The 15,661-nt window shown below is 50.7% G+C and overlaps 1 protein-coding gene across 1 annotated transcript in view; it reads left to right on the top strand.

Annotated features, from left to right (window-relative positions):
• The window catches only part of XDH (xanthine dehydrogenase), a 59,429-nt gene that overhangs the window by 14,395 nt on the left and 29,373 nt on the right, over positions 1-15,661 (top strand). Inside the window, exons 7-15 of the mRNA XM_054728521.1 lie at positions 3,751-3,819; positions 4,117-4,203; positions 5,295-5,436; positions 7,611-7,703; positions 8,220-8,371; positions 9,606-9,699; positions 10,971-11,080; positions 13,186-13,370; positions 15,053-15,227. Coding sequence (XP_054584496.1) covers positions 3,751-3,819; positions 4,117-4,203; positions 5,295-5,436; positions 7,611-7,703; positions 8,220-8,371; positions 9,606-9,699; positions 10,971-11,080; positions 13,186-13,370; positions 15,053-15,227 — 1,107 coding nt within the window. The remainder of the gene's footprint in view (positions 1-3,750; positions 3,820-4,116; positions 4,204-5,294; positions 5,437-7,610; positions 7,704-8,219; positions 8,372-9,605; positions 9,700-10,970; positions 11,081-13,185; positions 13,371-15,052; positions 15,228-15,661) is intronic.

Raw genomic sequence — 15,661 nt, 5'->3', positions numbered from 1 at the left:
TTCACAGAATACTGAGTGAGAAGCCACAGCCAGGTGTATGGGCATCGCTCATATACACACAGGCACACACCTGCCACTGGCAAGGAGGACTCATGGCTGGCCTCTCCTTTCTTGGCTTAATCTCCTCATATTTTACCTGATTCTCCCACTGGGTCAGGTTGATCCTGACTCCAGTCCAACACCTCCTCTCAGGGTGATTCAGGGTTGAGGGTAGAGTCAGCTTTTTGTAAGTGCATTACAAAAAGGAGTGTTTCATGCAAATAATTCTCAGGGGTGGAGATGGAAGTGGGGCTTATAAGGGTGGAAGACACCACACCCTGATGAGGAACTAGGAGGTGTGAATTTAGAGAAAAATGATTGAAAACTCAGATCTAGAGTCTGCCAGACCTAGGCTCAAATCCCATTTCATCACTTAACTGGTTCATGGCCTTGGGCAAATTTCCTTATTTCTAAAATGTGGATTATAATAATACCTACCTTATCAAGAATGTTGAAAGTACTTCTTGCAAAGTGTCCTCAGAATAAGCCTGGGCATGTCTTAAGTATTCAGTAAGTGGCAACTATGAACCACGATGCCGGTCCTTTTCTTCCATGACTTAATACTTGATCTCTATAAATGGTGCAGGCTTCCCTGAGAACCAGGAATTGTTAATCTTGTCCATGAGTGTATTCATAGGAGGATGCTCAAAGAGAAACAATTTAACCAGCCCTCCTAGTTTCTCAAAAGAGAAGGGCTTCTGAGTGTAGCTTTTTTCGAGGGTGTAACTGGGTCCTGACTCCATTGTTTGGCAGCGTTTCTCTCTGTCCAACTGCAGGTCAGTGTGGAGCTGAGCTGAGCTGAGCTGAGCTGAGTTCTCTGAGCAGCCGACATGCCCTGCACACAGTGTCCTTGGAAGCTCATGTCCATGACTCATTAGAGACCCCCATCCGTTATTCAGAGCCTTTCACTCTTTTAAACAAATATCCTCACCTGAGGAATGAGGATATTTTTCCCATGGATATTTAGATCAAGTGGAAGGGAGGGAGAAGAGAAGAGAAGAGAAGAGAAGAGAAGAGAAGAGAAGAGAAGAGAGAGAGAGAGAGAGAGAGAGAGAGAGAGAGAGAGAGAGAGAAAAAGAGAGAGAGAGAGAGAGAAAAACTTGATATGAGACAGATATATCGATTGGTTGCCTCTTGCTCTCACCCTGTCTAGGGCTGGGGATTGAACCTGCAACTGAAATATGTGCCCTTGATCGGAATCAAACCCATGACCCTTTGGTCCGAGGGTCCCACGCTCTAATCACTGAGCAAACCAGCCAGGCAGAGCCTTTCACTCCTGTTTTACACACAGTTCTCACAAACCTGGCCATCTCGTCTTCATGGCCACGTCACACACTAGAAAAGGGTAAGGAGTATCTTCTAGGGGGAGGCACACTGTTCCCAGTGAGAAATGACAGTGTCCATCCAGCAGCAAGGAAGGAAGGGAAGGAACCATAAAAACAGCCCTGAGCTCAGTGTCTCTTGAGAAAAGTGGAAATCCCTGCAGGGGAAGGCAGTCCTATCCAGCCTTAGTAGACCTTGAGGACAGTGACACATTGTCCATCACAATCGTTTATGTCATAAACAACAATGAATTATCAAGAGCAAAGATTTAAGTAAGAACATGTTGGCATTCAATCCCCTGGAAAAATGTGTGTCTGTGAAATACATCCTTCCCACCAGCACTGGGTGAGTGCGGCTGATGCCCCTCACTTCACTTGGGACCTGGTGACTCCCTGCATCACTCCTTCTCCAAGAAGAAAGATGAGAAGGGGTACTATAGAAACCTTCCTTCCTTCCTTCCTTCCTTCCTTCCTTCCTTCCTTCCTTCCTTCCTTCCTTCCTTCCTTCCTTCCTCCCTCCCTCCCTCCCTCCCTCCCTCCCTCCCTTCCTTCCTTCCTTCCTTCCTTCCTTCCTTCCTTCCTTCCTGTCTAAAAAGGAAGGGCAAGGACAAGGTGGGGATAGAAAGGTCCAAACCAGGGCAGCTCTGAGATCTGATGGCAAAGCTGTGAATTCCAGAAGGGCCTGTACTTAGGGCAGCGTTGCAGAGGGTCAAGGCAAGAGAGGGTTTCTCTCCCAATGCCAAGTCTACCAGTGCCCTCCAGCTCTCAAAGGCCACACCCTGGCCCTCTGAGAGCTTTCTTAGAAAAAAAAGTAGGTTGTGACTCATCCTTTGGGAAATGTCAGGATAGAAGGGTGTCTCCCGTGACTCATGTGCAGAGGGGCTGCCTCCGGTCAGCTCCTCCAGGAATTGGCTGCCCTGGAAATGTGCCCGGGCTGTGCCTGGAAGTTTCCCCCACTTTGCCTCTCAGCACAAGTCCATGATTCTGGAGTGTCCCCTGGGGTCCTGAGCTGGGAGTCCTGCTTTCTTTGGGGCACATCAGTCAGGTGGGAGGCAGCAAGCTGGGCTCTCTTCTGTGCTCTGCTATTGGCACCCTGAGAGGTCCTGGTCAAGTCCTTTCCTCATAGTTAATGGGTCATCGGACCTATGCACTCTCCCCGGAACAGGCCCACAATGAGGAATAAAGAGCGCTTAGCTTTCTGGCAAGAAGTGTCTAATCAGCCGTGGTGAGGCCCAGGCACACTTGCTGGACACAGCTCTGGACCCAGCAAACAATGTTGGACATTCTTGTTGGGAGCCCCACAAAGACTCCAACCTGGAAGGTGCCCAGACAAGAACTTGGTTGATCTAAAAGAGTGGTTTCTTGAGTACTGAGAGAACCAAGGGAATTTCTGTCTCAGCGGCTTCCTAAGGGAGCAGCACTGAAGAGGGAAATGGGCATAAAGAAATCCTATATACTAAAGAGGTAATATACAAATTGACCATCACTCCAACACATAAGATGGCCGCCCCCATGTGGTCAAAGATGGCTGCCCCCATGTGGACACAAGATGTCCGCCACAAGATGGCCAGCAGGGGAGGGCAGTTGGGAGGGACCAGGCCTGCGAGGGAGGACAGTTGGGGGTGATCAGTCCAGCAGGGGAGGGCAGTTTGGGGTGATCGGGCCTGCAGGGGAGGGCAGTTCAGGGTGACCAGGCCTGTAGGAGAGGGCAGTTGGGAGGGACATGGTCTGCAGGGGAGGTAAGTTGGGGGTGACCAGGCCGGCAGAGGAGGGAAGTTGGGGGTGACCAGGCCTAAAGGGGAGGGCAGTTAGGGGCAATCAGGCTGGCAGGGGAGGGCAGTTAGGGGCAATCGGGCAGGCAGGGGAACAGTTAGGCATCAATCAGGCTGGCAGGCGAGTGGTTAGGGTGTGATCAGGTTGGTAGGCAGAAGTGGTTAGGGGCAATCAGGCAGGCAGGCAGGCAGGCAGGCAGGCAGGCAGGGGAGCAGTTGGGAGCCAGCAGTGCTGGATTGTGAGAGGGATCCCAGATTGGAGAGGGTGCAGGCTAGGCTGAGGGACACACCCCCTCCCTGCTTTGCACGAATTTCGTGCACCTGGCCTCTAGTGTTGTGATAAAATAGGAGGACCTATCTTTATGGAGAAATGTTCTTAACATTAAGTTTCCCTGCTGTTTCCAGGATAGATCTTATTTGTTTATTCACAAGTTATTTAATCGACATTAACCAAGCAAGAGGAAGTAGGTAAAGCAGAGGACAGGATATTTACTAATACCATTAATGCTGGAGTAGGTATCAGAGCTGGATTTCACTGGAAATTAATAATGCACATTCTTCAGCTTCTGTGAAACTCTTTGCAAATATTTTTGTGTGAATGTTGGTCATCTCTGTAGGATGGTGGGTGCTGTGGAGGGAATGTGGACAACCCAAACTGCTGCATGAACCAGAAGAAAGACCACACAGTAAGTGGGCCCTTCTCTCCCTGGAAATCTGGGGGCCAATCACAGTTCAAAGGAGCCAGTGGTCTCGCTACACACTCTTAGCAAGGGTGGCTGGAAGAGGAAACAGTTAAGCCCAGACTGAGAGGGTGGTGACTGTGTACATTAGCTCTGGGTCCTCTGGCAAGAACTTCTGGTTCCTGTATCCAGGAGCTGCCTGGGGGTTGTGAGTGAGCTTGCTTGGACCAAGGGCTGCATTGGTGCTATAGAGCATTTTAACGGGGAGTTACTGTACCACACATCTGTTCCCTTTTCCAGCAGGTCACTCCCTCTCCATCTTTATTCAACCCAGAGGAGTTCATGCCCTTGGATCCTACCCAGGAGCCCATCTTCCCACCAGAGTTGCTGGTAGGTGATGCCCCAAGGAAAGGCCCATTGAGGCTCTGTGCCAGGAGCCCCTGGAGACCTGCTTTATTTCATACCCCCTGGGAATGTTGTCTTCTCCTTGTCCTTCAGGTCTCAGCCTGAATTTGCCTTCCTTTCTCTGACACCCAGGGGACCCACATTTCTCTCCTTTTCACACGTGTCACTCTGAGGACAGGAAGTGGATCTCTCTGGCGCCCTGTGTATCTGAAGTGCTCCAGAAGTATCTGCTGGCCTCCTGACTAAATCTAATGCATAAGCCCCCCAAGCAAATAGTCCATTTAATAAACAAACAAACAAACAAACAAACAAACCAACAAGCAAAGCTGGATTCAAAGGACACACCCAAGGCCTGCAGCTCTGCTTTAAGGACTCCTCTCACACACCCTTTCTTCCCTTGATGATTTAGTTCCTTCGCTCCAACATTTATGGCGAGGAAAGAATCAAGCCACCCTCAGAGCTTCTCAAGTGCAGATTTCTCAGGGGCTGTTGAGCACATGAGGACTCTCTGAGTTCAAGGGCCAGAGAGAAGGGCTGTGCAGCAGGCCGCCAGCATATCCTCCTCTAGATTGTGCAACCTTGAGACCGTCAGTGTGATTTTGGGGTTTTCTTCCCCAGCATCACCCCTCCCTCATGCACTGGGACCAGCTCTGCATTGCATTCCCTTTGACAGCCCTTCCTTTGCTGCCCCGGCTCCACCCATACCTTGTCCACTGCTCCTCCTGGAGACAGTGGGGACAGTCCAGGTTGCCTTGCGGCTAGTGACCTTTGGCAGGTCACATGACTTCCTCAGGTTTCTCCCTTACCTGTACAAGATGCGGCTCACAGTGCCTCCTTCACCAAGTCTTCTGATGGCTCAGCGAGCTAATGTATGTAAGAGCTGCAACCTAGTTCCCGCCTCCATTCATGTAGTTTTTCTCCCTTCTCTTTGACAAGTATTTTCATTCTGAAGTCAGTAATAAACAAGTCCACAGAAGAGCTGATCCCACTGTAGCCCTGAAGCAAGGGCCGTGGGAATGGCGGTGGGAATGGAGTGGGGGGTAGGAAATGGCTCATTGGAAAATGGCATTTTCCAGAGGTTGAAAGACGCACCTCGGAAGCAGCTGTGTTTTGAAGGGGAGCGTGTGACCTGGATCCAGGCCTCCACCCTGAAGGAGCTATTGGACCTCAAGGCGCAGCACCCCGAGGCCAAGCTGGTGGTGGGGAACACGGAGATCGGTAAGGGCCTGGGGTGGCTCGCGGCCTGCCTGGGGGCCAGGGATCCACTGAAGAACCCGGGGCCCTTGAACTATATAAAACTCCTGGCTTTGGAGACCTGTTCCCACCCCTTGTTGGCTGTGGGTCCTTAGAAAAACGACATCTCCTCCCTTGCTCTCATTTTCCCGTTTCATGTGTGGGGTTAATATTAATAATGCCTCCTTCAAGAGTTGTCCTGAGTATTAACTGAGATCCTTGTTGACTGTTTTCTATAGACACTTACAAAGTGCCAGCTTTGTGCCAGGGACCCTGGGAGGTACTGGGTGCCAGGATGAACTGGACACAGTTCCTTCCCTCGCATGTCTCCCAGTCGGAGGCAGGAGGGAGCGATGTAGGTAAACTGTCCAGGCTGGTGCCTGATGGATGCTAGGGGTTCCATACATGTCACTCCCTTCTCCACCCTTTTCTGCGGGTGCTGTGGTAAGGCAAAGGAGAGGAGATGTCCAAGGGTGATCGTTTATGTTGCCCATGACCATGGCTACCTGTCCTGGTGGTGTCTCCTCCTGGGACTTGAGGCCCACAATATGCCAACAGGTCAGGGAGACTCGAGCTGTGCAGCTCTCCTGGTGCGTGAAGGGTCTGGAGCAGAGGTGCCCAAGGCTGTGCTCATCTCCATCCATATCTAAGCCTGGCTTGGCCCATCTCCACTTTGCTGGTTCCCAGGCTCAGAGAGGACAGAAGGAGAAGATTGTAGCACAGCTGAGGTCTGCCACAGAGGACCTCTGGTTTTGGGGAAACCTGACATACTTTTAAGCAACCAAATCCAGCCTGTGGGAGATTCATGGCTCTGGTTCTGGAAGGACCCTGGGTTCTGGTTGGTTCTGTGGCTACAGATAAGAGAGCTTGGCTCGGTTCTATGCTGATGGAGCACAGAGCTGGCCATGCCCTATGAGCATGTGTGTGGTACAGAGTCCCAGCCAGTTTTGTGACACTTGGATGGCAGGTTGGCCCATGAGATCTGCCTCAGGTGATGCAATCCTATGGCCCATATAGCCAGGGTCCCAGGTAGCATGAGTTAAAGTGGAGAATGACTGGATGGAAGAATCTTCAAGATCCTTTGACATGTGACAGATTCCTTACCAAGAGCCATAAACATCCTGGACCAAGTCAGATTCTTAGAGAAAGGAATTCCCCAAATTTTATAAGCTTCAAGTTAGAAATAATTTTTTAAAAATATATTTTTATTGATTTCAGAGAGGAAGGGAGAGGGAGAAAGAAACAAACATCAATGATGAGAGAGAATCATTGATTGGCTGCCTCCTGCATGACCCCCACTGGGGACTGAGCCCACATCCTGGGCATGTGCCCTTGGCTGGAATCAAACCTGGGACCCTTCAGTCCACAGGCCGACGCTCTATCCACTGAGCCAAACCAGCTAGGGCTAGAAATAATTTTTTAAGATCACTCCATCGGCTCCACCTCCTCCTTCCTTATACAGACCCTACAGAGTAACCACCCACAGCTGGGGCAGGTGTTGGGGAAGCTGGGTGTACAGAGAAACTTAAGACTTTCTGTCTCCATCTGCGTTCTTTGTCCTGGGAGCTGGTATTCAGACAGGCCAGACTCCCCACAGCCTGGGCCTCCTTCAGAAATCCCAAACGGCACTTGAGAGGGAGGACGTGGGACGATGCACAGTCATTTCCGTTTTACCTTTTCCCTCTATTGCCCCGTGGGCGAGGCTGGCAGAGGTGCTGTGTAACTGAGTCTGAGGAATGGGGCGAGTCTGTCCTTAGAGTTTCTACCTTGATTAGCAGATTTGAAGTTTTTCTCTCAGTCAATTTTCCTTTTTCTCTGAATGTTAAACTTTCGTGTCATTATTAGTTATATCCCAGCTCTAATTATAGCTCAAGTACTGAAATCTGCCCATGCTTAGCTGTGTAACTTGGGCAAGAAACCTAACCTCGCTGTGCCTCGGATTCTTCATCTATAAGCAGAGAAAATCACAGCATCTCCCAGGGCTGTTGTGAGGATTAAATGAGTTAAAATACATAGTGCTTAGGAGAGTTACTGACATACTTTAATGTCCCATGTTTTCTAATATTGCTCCTAAACACACACACACACACACACACACACACACACACACACACACACACACACACACCTTTAACTTCAGGCTTTCTGTTTCCCTCGAGGCATTGAGATGAAGTTTAAGAACAGGCTGTTTCCTGTGATCATCAGCCCAGCCTGGATCCCCGAGCTGAATTTAGTGGAGCGCGGCCCAGAAGGTAAGGGAGTTTCATCTGGGCCCCCAGAGGGGCTGGGATGCTGGGGATGGGTGCACAGGGGAAAGGGCAACCTTCACCACCTTTCTCCATCATGGTAGGCATCAGTGGGCAAGGGCTGTGCGATCTCCAATAGTATTCTCAATCCTGGCTTCACCTTGGAATCACTCATGGGGTCAGGGACCCGGTTTGGGCAGGCGTGCTTCGATGCTTTAAAAAAATATATTCCAGGACTTTATCCTCAGAAACCTGATTTTATTGAGTGGAGAACCGCTGGTTTAGTGAAAGAGCACTCTGGTTGTAGGCCAAGAGGCCTGGGGTTGAGTCTTGGATCTTTCAATAGCTGTGTGGTGTTGGGCGAGTCACTTAACCTCTCTGGGCCAACTTTTCTTCATCAGGATAAGGATGTGAGTCCTGGTGCAGCCTCACTCAGGTTGCTGCGAAGCTTCAGAGACTCTGTGTCTGAAAGTGTTTTCTGCGCTGGGCAGGGGATCGCTTATTCTGAGCATGTGTTCCCAGGTATCTCCTTTGGAGCCGCTTGCCCTCTGGACTCTGTGGAAAAGACCCTGCAAGATGCCGTTGCTGAGCTTCCTGCCCACAAGACAGAGGTGTTCAGAGGCGTCCTGGAGCAGCTGCGCTGGTTTGCCGGGAAGCAGGTCAAGTCTGTGGCGGTGAGTCCCAGCTCAGGGGCCTTGAGGCCCAGGGGACAGGGCCTTTCATCACACCAGGAGCCTCACACTTGAATGGGTAGAACTGCCTGAGTGTTTGTTAAAGATGCAGATTCCTGGGCCCTGCCTCTGAGATGCTGGCCTGGAAGGGCTGGGTGGAGCCTGCAGGTGCTGCTGATGCAGGTGGTCTGTGGGCCACTCCAGGTGACACTCAGGACACTCACTTGGACTCAGTCTTCTCCCTGAGGTTGGAGAGATGGGGCCTCCTGCCCACCCCCCTCCCCCTTTCTGATTGGCCCAGGCTTTCAACAGATGGATGAGAGATAAGTTAGAGAAAAGCCAAACCAGGGAGGGGCACAGCCTTTCAGCATTGGGGGTAGAACCAGAGGTAGACCCCCTGAGAGGAGGGAGGGCTCCACCTGCTGGCTGTCACAGTCAGCCGTCCGACTACACTCCAGATTCCCAGTTTGCAAGCGGCGTTCGCACACAGTGCCATTTGAGGCTCATAATTGTTGATGGTATTGACAGGAAAGCTAATCCTTCTATTCTATTTTTTAAAAATGGTTTTTAAAATTAAAAAAAAATAAAGCAAAATAACCCACTCCACCCGCCACACCTTACCCCAAGCCCCGGCCACTTCTGGGTGTAGATGAGGAAATATAAACAAGCAACCTCTACCGAGGCCCCAGCTCAGCTGGCATCTACTCCCAGGGAGGACTTGTTTTCATCCTGCAGCCGCTTTCTCCCTCGTTTCCAGTAGTGAGCACGATGGGTCTGGTTCTCCCAACATTCTTTGCCAAGTTGCCAGGAAGCTCAGACCCAATTAGAACAAATCATTCATTCTTAAATCTTCCTCCTCTTTGTCCTTGAACTTTATCTTCTATTTCTGCTGTACTGACTCTCTATGGCCTCTGTGATAAGCCACCTTAACTCTTTCAGTAAAAGGTTGGGTGACATTAAGCACTTGAATTTCAAGGGGCTGACTCGGGTTAACTGAGTGAGGTGCACTGACTGCTACATTTCAGAGCTGGACCCCAATCCCAAGAGGTCAGATCTCACATTTCGCATGAAGTTCGATGTTCTGATTGTGGAGCTCCGGGCTGTGTCTCCAGGGGCTGGAGGTCGGGCCTCCCTTCACAGATAACACCTGTCATCCTCCCGCCCTGCGTTTGGGAGCCAGCTGGGTGAGCACGGGTTTCCGGGCTGGGCTCTCACGCACACTCTCTGCTTGTCCTAGTCCATCGGAGGGAACATCATTACCGCCAGCCCCATCTCCGACCTCAACCCGGTGTTCATGGCCAGCGGGGCCAAGCTGACCATCGTGTCCAGAGGTGAGCTGCCTCGTGCAGAGGGTCCTGGGGGAGGAAAGTCTCACAAGATGGGTTACTTCCTGGAGAGACAGAGTCCAAGGTCCAATGACCCTGCTGGCCTACGGTTTGGATTCCTGGAAGCTACAAGGGATCACTCGTGTTGGGGGCCAGGAGAGCTGGGCGACTTCTTTATTAAGAATTCACAGCAGGCTCTGTCCAGATGCCTTACCTTGTGGGATGCTGGAGCCAGAATGCACCAGCTCACCACAGCGGATTGCTGGGTCGTCAGCGTTTGTGAAACATGGCTGTTATTAAAAATTAAATTATATAAGCATGCAATAAGACAGATTATATTAATGACAAAGGGAATGAATACTCAAAATTCACCACTTGCTAATTATTTTACTATTGTCTGTGCTGTTGAGGCTCCTTCCATCTATCTGTCTGCAGTGGAGATGCTATGTAGTGGTGTGCTACTGTGCTTCCTTCCTTGTCAGAAGGTCCCCAGCACCTCCCCTGGGTTGATGACTTGCCAGGAGGACTCGCAGGCTCAGCGTATAGTCATGCTCATGGCTACGACTCGTTACAGGAGAAGGAATCAGGGCAAAATCAGCACAGGGAAAGGCACATGGAGCAAAGTCCAGTGGAAATCTGACACAAGCTCCCAGGGCCTCCCAGCGGATCACACAGGAGGCGCTTGACTCCCCCAGCAGCAAGTGCCCCATGAGAAGTGCAGGTGACCAGGGAACTCGTTAGGGGCTCAGCACCCAGAGATCTAACTGGGGGCTGGACACACAGGTCTGCCTGGTACATACCAAAGTCCAGAGGCCCAGAAGGAAAGCAGGTGTTCCGCATAAGCCATGTTGTTTTTACAAACTGTGAGCCATTCTTATCAGGGAATGCTAGGAACCCTCTGGAGACCCACGTTCCCAGAGGACACCAATAGGCCACCTTGTAAACAGGCCTTTCAGAGGGCAGCAGGCCTGCTGACTCAACTCGGCTACACTTTTTCTAACTCCACATCAGTAATGTCATTCTGGTAGCTTGAAATGGGCTATGGTGGGAGTATTTATACCATAGACACTAGCAAACCAAGGTTACACCCCCAGCAGCTGATTGTTAACCAGCCACCAGCGCACCATTGCTGAAGGATTTCAGATGGAGGGCCTTGACCCCAGTTGTGTCATCCACTCCCTTTGACTGTGGGCATCAGAGACCAGGATGCAGAAGCCCACTGGAGGGTTGCCCTGTGCTTTCTCACATCAGTCCCTCTTCATCTTGCCTCTGTACAGGCACCAGGAGAACGGTTCCGATGGACCACACCTTCTTCCCTGGCTACAGAAAGACACTGCTAAGTCCGGAAGAGATACTGCTTTCCATTGAGATCCCCTATAGCAGGGAGGTAAGATGCTGGGCCCGAATCACTCCTACACCCACCAGGCTCCGGACAAGGAGAGCAGAGTTGGCCTCAGGACCAACCTTAGCATCTCTCAACTGTAATACTGATGTTCTTGTCTCTGAACTTTGCCTCTGACCAGCCATATTCCTCTCTGGACAATGAGAAGTTTTAGGGTAGGGAGCATACCTCATGGACAGAAGCTAGATGTGTGATCCTAAGTGAGTCAATTTACCTTTCTGAGCCTTAGTTTTCTTACCTGTACGATGGGCACGATGTCACCTACTGGGAAGGTGATTGTGAGGACTGAAAAATAATTGTGAAGGTTCCTGGCGGATGGCTGGGAGCCGGTGGAGATCACCAGCTGGTAACTCGCAACACAGTTTCAAGGACGCAACCTGCTGGCGAGTATTCCTCCCCGGGTCAGAGGAGACTCGATTTTGTCAGGTGAAGTGTGGGGCTTGTGTGCTAAGGGAAGAAGCTGCCTGTCAGTCAGACCTTCACATGCCAACCTTGGGCGTGACAAGGTGTTTACTCACTGACCTTGCTCTGGGTGGATGACGGCTCCAGCTTGTTCAGCAGATCAGGGCGCCTCTGGCCGCCTTGCTCTTGTTCCTTGGGACCTGTGGTGGCTTCACCTGGCGTGACTCTCGCCTCTCTCAGCAGCACATCATTCCATGATGGGCCTTGTAGGAAGTGACCTGTGAGAGGCTGGGGAACCAGCGATAAGGGAGCATGTTAAGGGTTTTCCACAGCTAGTGCTTGAGTGTTACAAGGCATGTTTCACCCTGGCTAATTTTAACCTCTTTAATGAAAATGCTAATTAAATTAGAGCAATTACATCCCTGAGGTGGTTTCTTAATGGTGCTCTAGCTCCTCCTTATATAGACCATTTTGAGCAGAGATTCCCAGAGTTTTGTATTTCACAGATCAGAAAAAAAATGTTAAATTATGAGGTTGGTAAAGGAGGCAAGAACAGGCATAGAACTGCCCAGTTTTTATTTTGCCAGGCAAGGGACATAAAATATCTCTCCTTAAAGAAAGGACATGTTAACACCCAGGATTAGGAGAGATTTCTCAAGAAAGAACAATTGAGCCGACACTGACATTTCCTGGCAGCCCAGTGAAAACGTGACAGGGGACTGGCACAGCCCTGGACGTAAGCAGCTGGAACCTCTGTCCCAGGATCAAGTTCAAGGTCTGGGCTCATGTCCTCAGGGACTGTCTGACACCAGGAAGTGGAACCAGCTTTAGGATCAGGAGGGGCCTCTATGGCTTCTTCAAACAAAAGCCTGTGGTCATTTCGGACCTCAGCAGTGGGTCTTTCTCCAACAGCCCTTTCCTTACACCTCCCCCTGGGAGGTGAATCAGAGTTTGTGCTGCCAGGGTGAGTTCGAACCTCAAGCAGAACCTGACACAGAGAGGGCTGGATAGCACAGGGTCCTTACCTGGAAAGCAACTCACGCTTTCCTCCTGTCCCCAAGACAGAGGTGGCTTAGACTCAGGACATGGGTGATCAAAGCACAAAGGCAGCCACTGCCTCATAGTGTGGTTAGTTCTTTCGGCCAGAAAGCCAGATTTCTAAGCACTGCCCATAGGCTGGTGGGAGAGCTGGTTAGGGAGCCAGTGAGGAGGCTGCAAGCTGCAGGCTGTTTCAAACACTCTTGGGCATTTCTCTGTATCTGCTTGAGAGGCAGTCCGGCCAACAGAGGTTTCAGTACAGCCCCTGAGAGGCCCTGTGCTCTGATACTGGGCACCAGTGTGGGGAAGGTTCTCGGTCCTGAGGGGTCTTGGAGGAGACTTGGTGAAAACTTCCTTCTCCCCACTGTTGGGTTGAAAACACCCCGTTCTTCTTTGTTCCCCGACTTTGTTTCCTGACTAATAGGGAGAAACCCTGACCCTCCCAGATTTGGGGAATGCTATCTGGAACTTCTGAAAATGTGATGGGTAGGCCTCAATCATTGATCCCTGTCACCAGCTCCTTGCTGATGTGCAATGGTGTTGTCTCCTCACCTCACCTCACCTCACCTCATATCCCCGTGTTTCAGGCTCACCATTTGCAGTCCTTGCAAAACAGGGTGGGAAACTGGTCCCTTCCTGTTCTCTTTCAGGGCGAGTTTTTCTCAGCATTTAAGCAGGCCTCCCGGAGAGAAGATGACATAGCCAAGGTGACCTGCGGCATGAGAGTCCTGTTCCAGCCAGGAACCACACAGGTGAAGGAGCTGGCCCTTTGCTATGGCGGAATGGCCGACAGAACCATCTCAGCCTTCAAGACCACTCGGAAGCAGCTGTCGAAGTAAGAGCTAACAGCAAAACAGCCCTGCTGCTGCCCTATGCTGCTGCTCCTCCTCCTGTGCCTGCCAGCATTATTACTATTGCTGCTACTACTGCTATTAGCAAGGTTACTACTACTGTGATTACTGCTATTACTAGTAGCATAATGACCAATAGTATTGCTACTACTGTACTATTACCATTGCTGCTCCTGCTGCTACCATTGTTACTGTTATTACTAGTACTACACAGCTACAACTATTATTACTACTAGAGGCCCAGTGCACAAAATTCGTGCATGGAGGGGGGAATCCCCTCAGCCCAGCCTGCACCCTCTCCAATCCGGGACCCCTTGGGGGATGTCCGACTGCCGACTGTTGATCATTGGGATCAGGCCTAAATAGACGGTCAGACATCCCTCTAACAATCCTGGACCGTTGGCTCCTAATCGCTCATCTTCCTGCCTGCCTCTTCTCCCCTAACTGCCCCCCCTCCCCCCGCTGGCCTGGTTGCCTCTTACAGCCCCCCCATGCCCGCCTTGTTACCCCCAAATGCCCCCCTCTGCTGGCCTGGTCATCCCCAACTGACCCTCCTCCTGGCCTAGTCGCCCCCAACTGCCCCCACTGCCGGCCTGGTCACCCCTCATGACCCTCCTCCTGGCCTAGTCGCCCCCAACTGCCCCCACTGCCGGCCTGGTCACCCACCAGCCTGGTCGCCCCACGCAGCCTGCTGTTCAGTCATTTGGTCATCCCACACTAACTCCTCTGCCGATCTGGTCGCCCCATGCAGCCTGATTGTTCAGTCGTTTGGTCGTCCCTCACTAACCTTTCTCCAGCCTGGTCATAGGCAGCCATCTTATGAGGGCATGAGGGTTAATTTGCATATCACTTCTTTATTATATAGAATTGTTGCTTCTAGTGCTGTTACTCCTAGTAGTGGTATCACTGCTGTTGCGGCTACTACTTCTTCTACTACTACTATTACTACTAGTGCTTTTGCTATTGCTGTTACTACTACTGCTTCTTTTACTACTACCATAATACTTCTGTTTCTACTACTACTATTACTATTGCTTCCACCAGTACTACTACTAGCACTGCATCTGCTAATGCTAGTATTACTACTACCAGTAGTAATGCCACTAATGCTGGTATTGCTATTAATGTTATTACTAGTGCTATACTATTACTATGGCTACTACTATCACTATAGGTTCTATATGGGGGCAATTGAACCAAGCACTTCACTGGCACTATCCTATGTAATCCTTACCATACCTGTATGGATAGATAAATCTTAATGTTGGAGTTTGGTTCCAATTCTTGGCTCCAACACTTACCAGATGGGTATAGAACAAGTCAACAACACCTTAGTTTTCTCACTGGCAAAATGAGTATAAAATTTTCCTACTATACATTTTTATTTAAATTAAAAATGATGCTTCATAAGAAACACTTAGGACATTGTAAGAACTTAATAGACTTAACTATTATTTTTGTGGTCTTTTAAAATTGGATCTGTTTTTAAAGAGGAGAGAACTGAGACTCTAGGAGACTAAGTAACTTGCCTAAAGTCACAAAACCATGAGTCTCTGAGCCGGATTTCGAACTGAGGTTCACATGACTCTGGGGCCCTGTGCTCACCGCCTGCACAATGATTCGGGGGGCGGGATGGGAGCGCTCTCCCACACCTGCTCTCCGGCAGTTTCTGGAACGAGAAGCTGCTGCAGGAGGTGTGTGCAGGCCTGGCGGAGGAGCTGCATCTGCCCCCCGACGCCCCGGGCGGCATGGTGGACTTCCGGCGCACACTCACCCTCAGCTTCTTCTTCAAGTTCTACCTGACGGTGCTTCAGAAGCTGGGCAAAGAGCACCCGGAAGATGTGAGTGTGGGGCCTGGGCAAAGCACGGACTCTCTGCAGCACTTTTGTTGGGAATTTGGGTAGCTGGTGTGGGGGAGACAGTGCTGCGGACCAGGTGGTGAACTTGCTTCTTTCCTGTGGATGTGAAAGGGCAGAGGAGCAAGGACCTGGGACATAGCCCCGGGAGCCACAGGGAGATGGGATCCAGCTGGATGGCTGAGAGGCAGAGGCCTGGGCTGGGAGTCAGGGGTATGGGTTCTTGTTCCATCTGTGTCATTATCTCACGTGGGAACTTACATAGCTCACACCTCCAAGTCGCAATTATAAAATCTGCAAAAGGGGGGCAGGTAGACCAGATGATCCTTCAGCCATACAGCTGAGACAACCATGGTTTTGTAGTTGGAATGGGAGCGCAGAGAATGATGAGAATGTGGAGCGTGGAAGGAGAATGCAAA

This window comes from Eptesicus fuscus, chromosome 16, assembly GCF_027574615.1.
Source record: "Eptesicus fuscus isolate TK198812 chromosome 16, DD_ASM_mEF_20220401, whole genome shotgun sequence".
Classification (NCBI taxonomy): domain Eukaryota; kingdom Metazoa; phylum Chordata; class Mammalia; order Chiroptera; family Vespertilionidae; genus Eptesicus; species Eptesicus fuscus.
The sequence above is the reverse complement of the archived record's forward strand: the minus strand, read 5'-3'. Positions and strand labels throughout refer to the sequence as shown.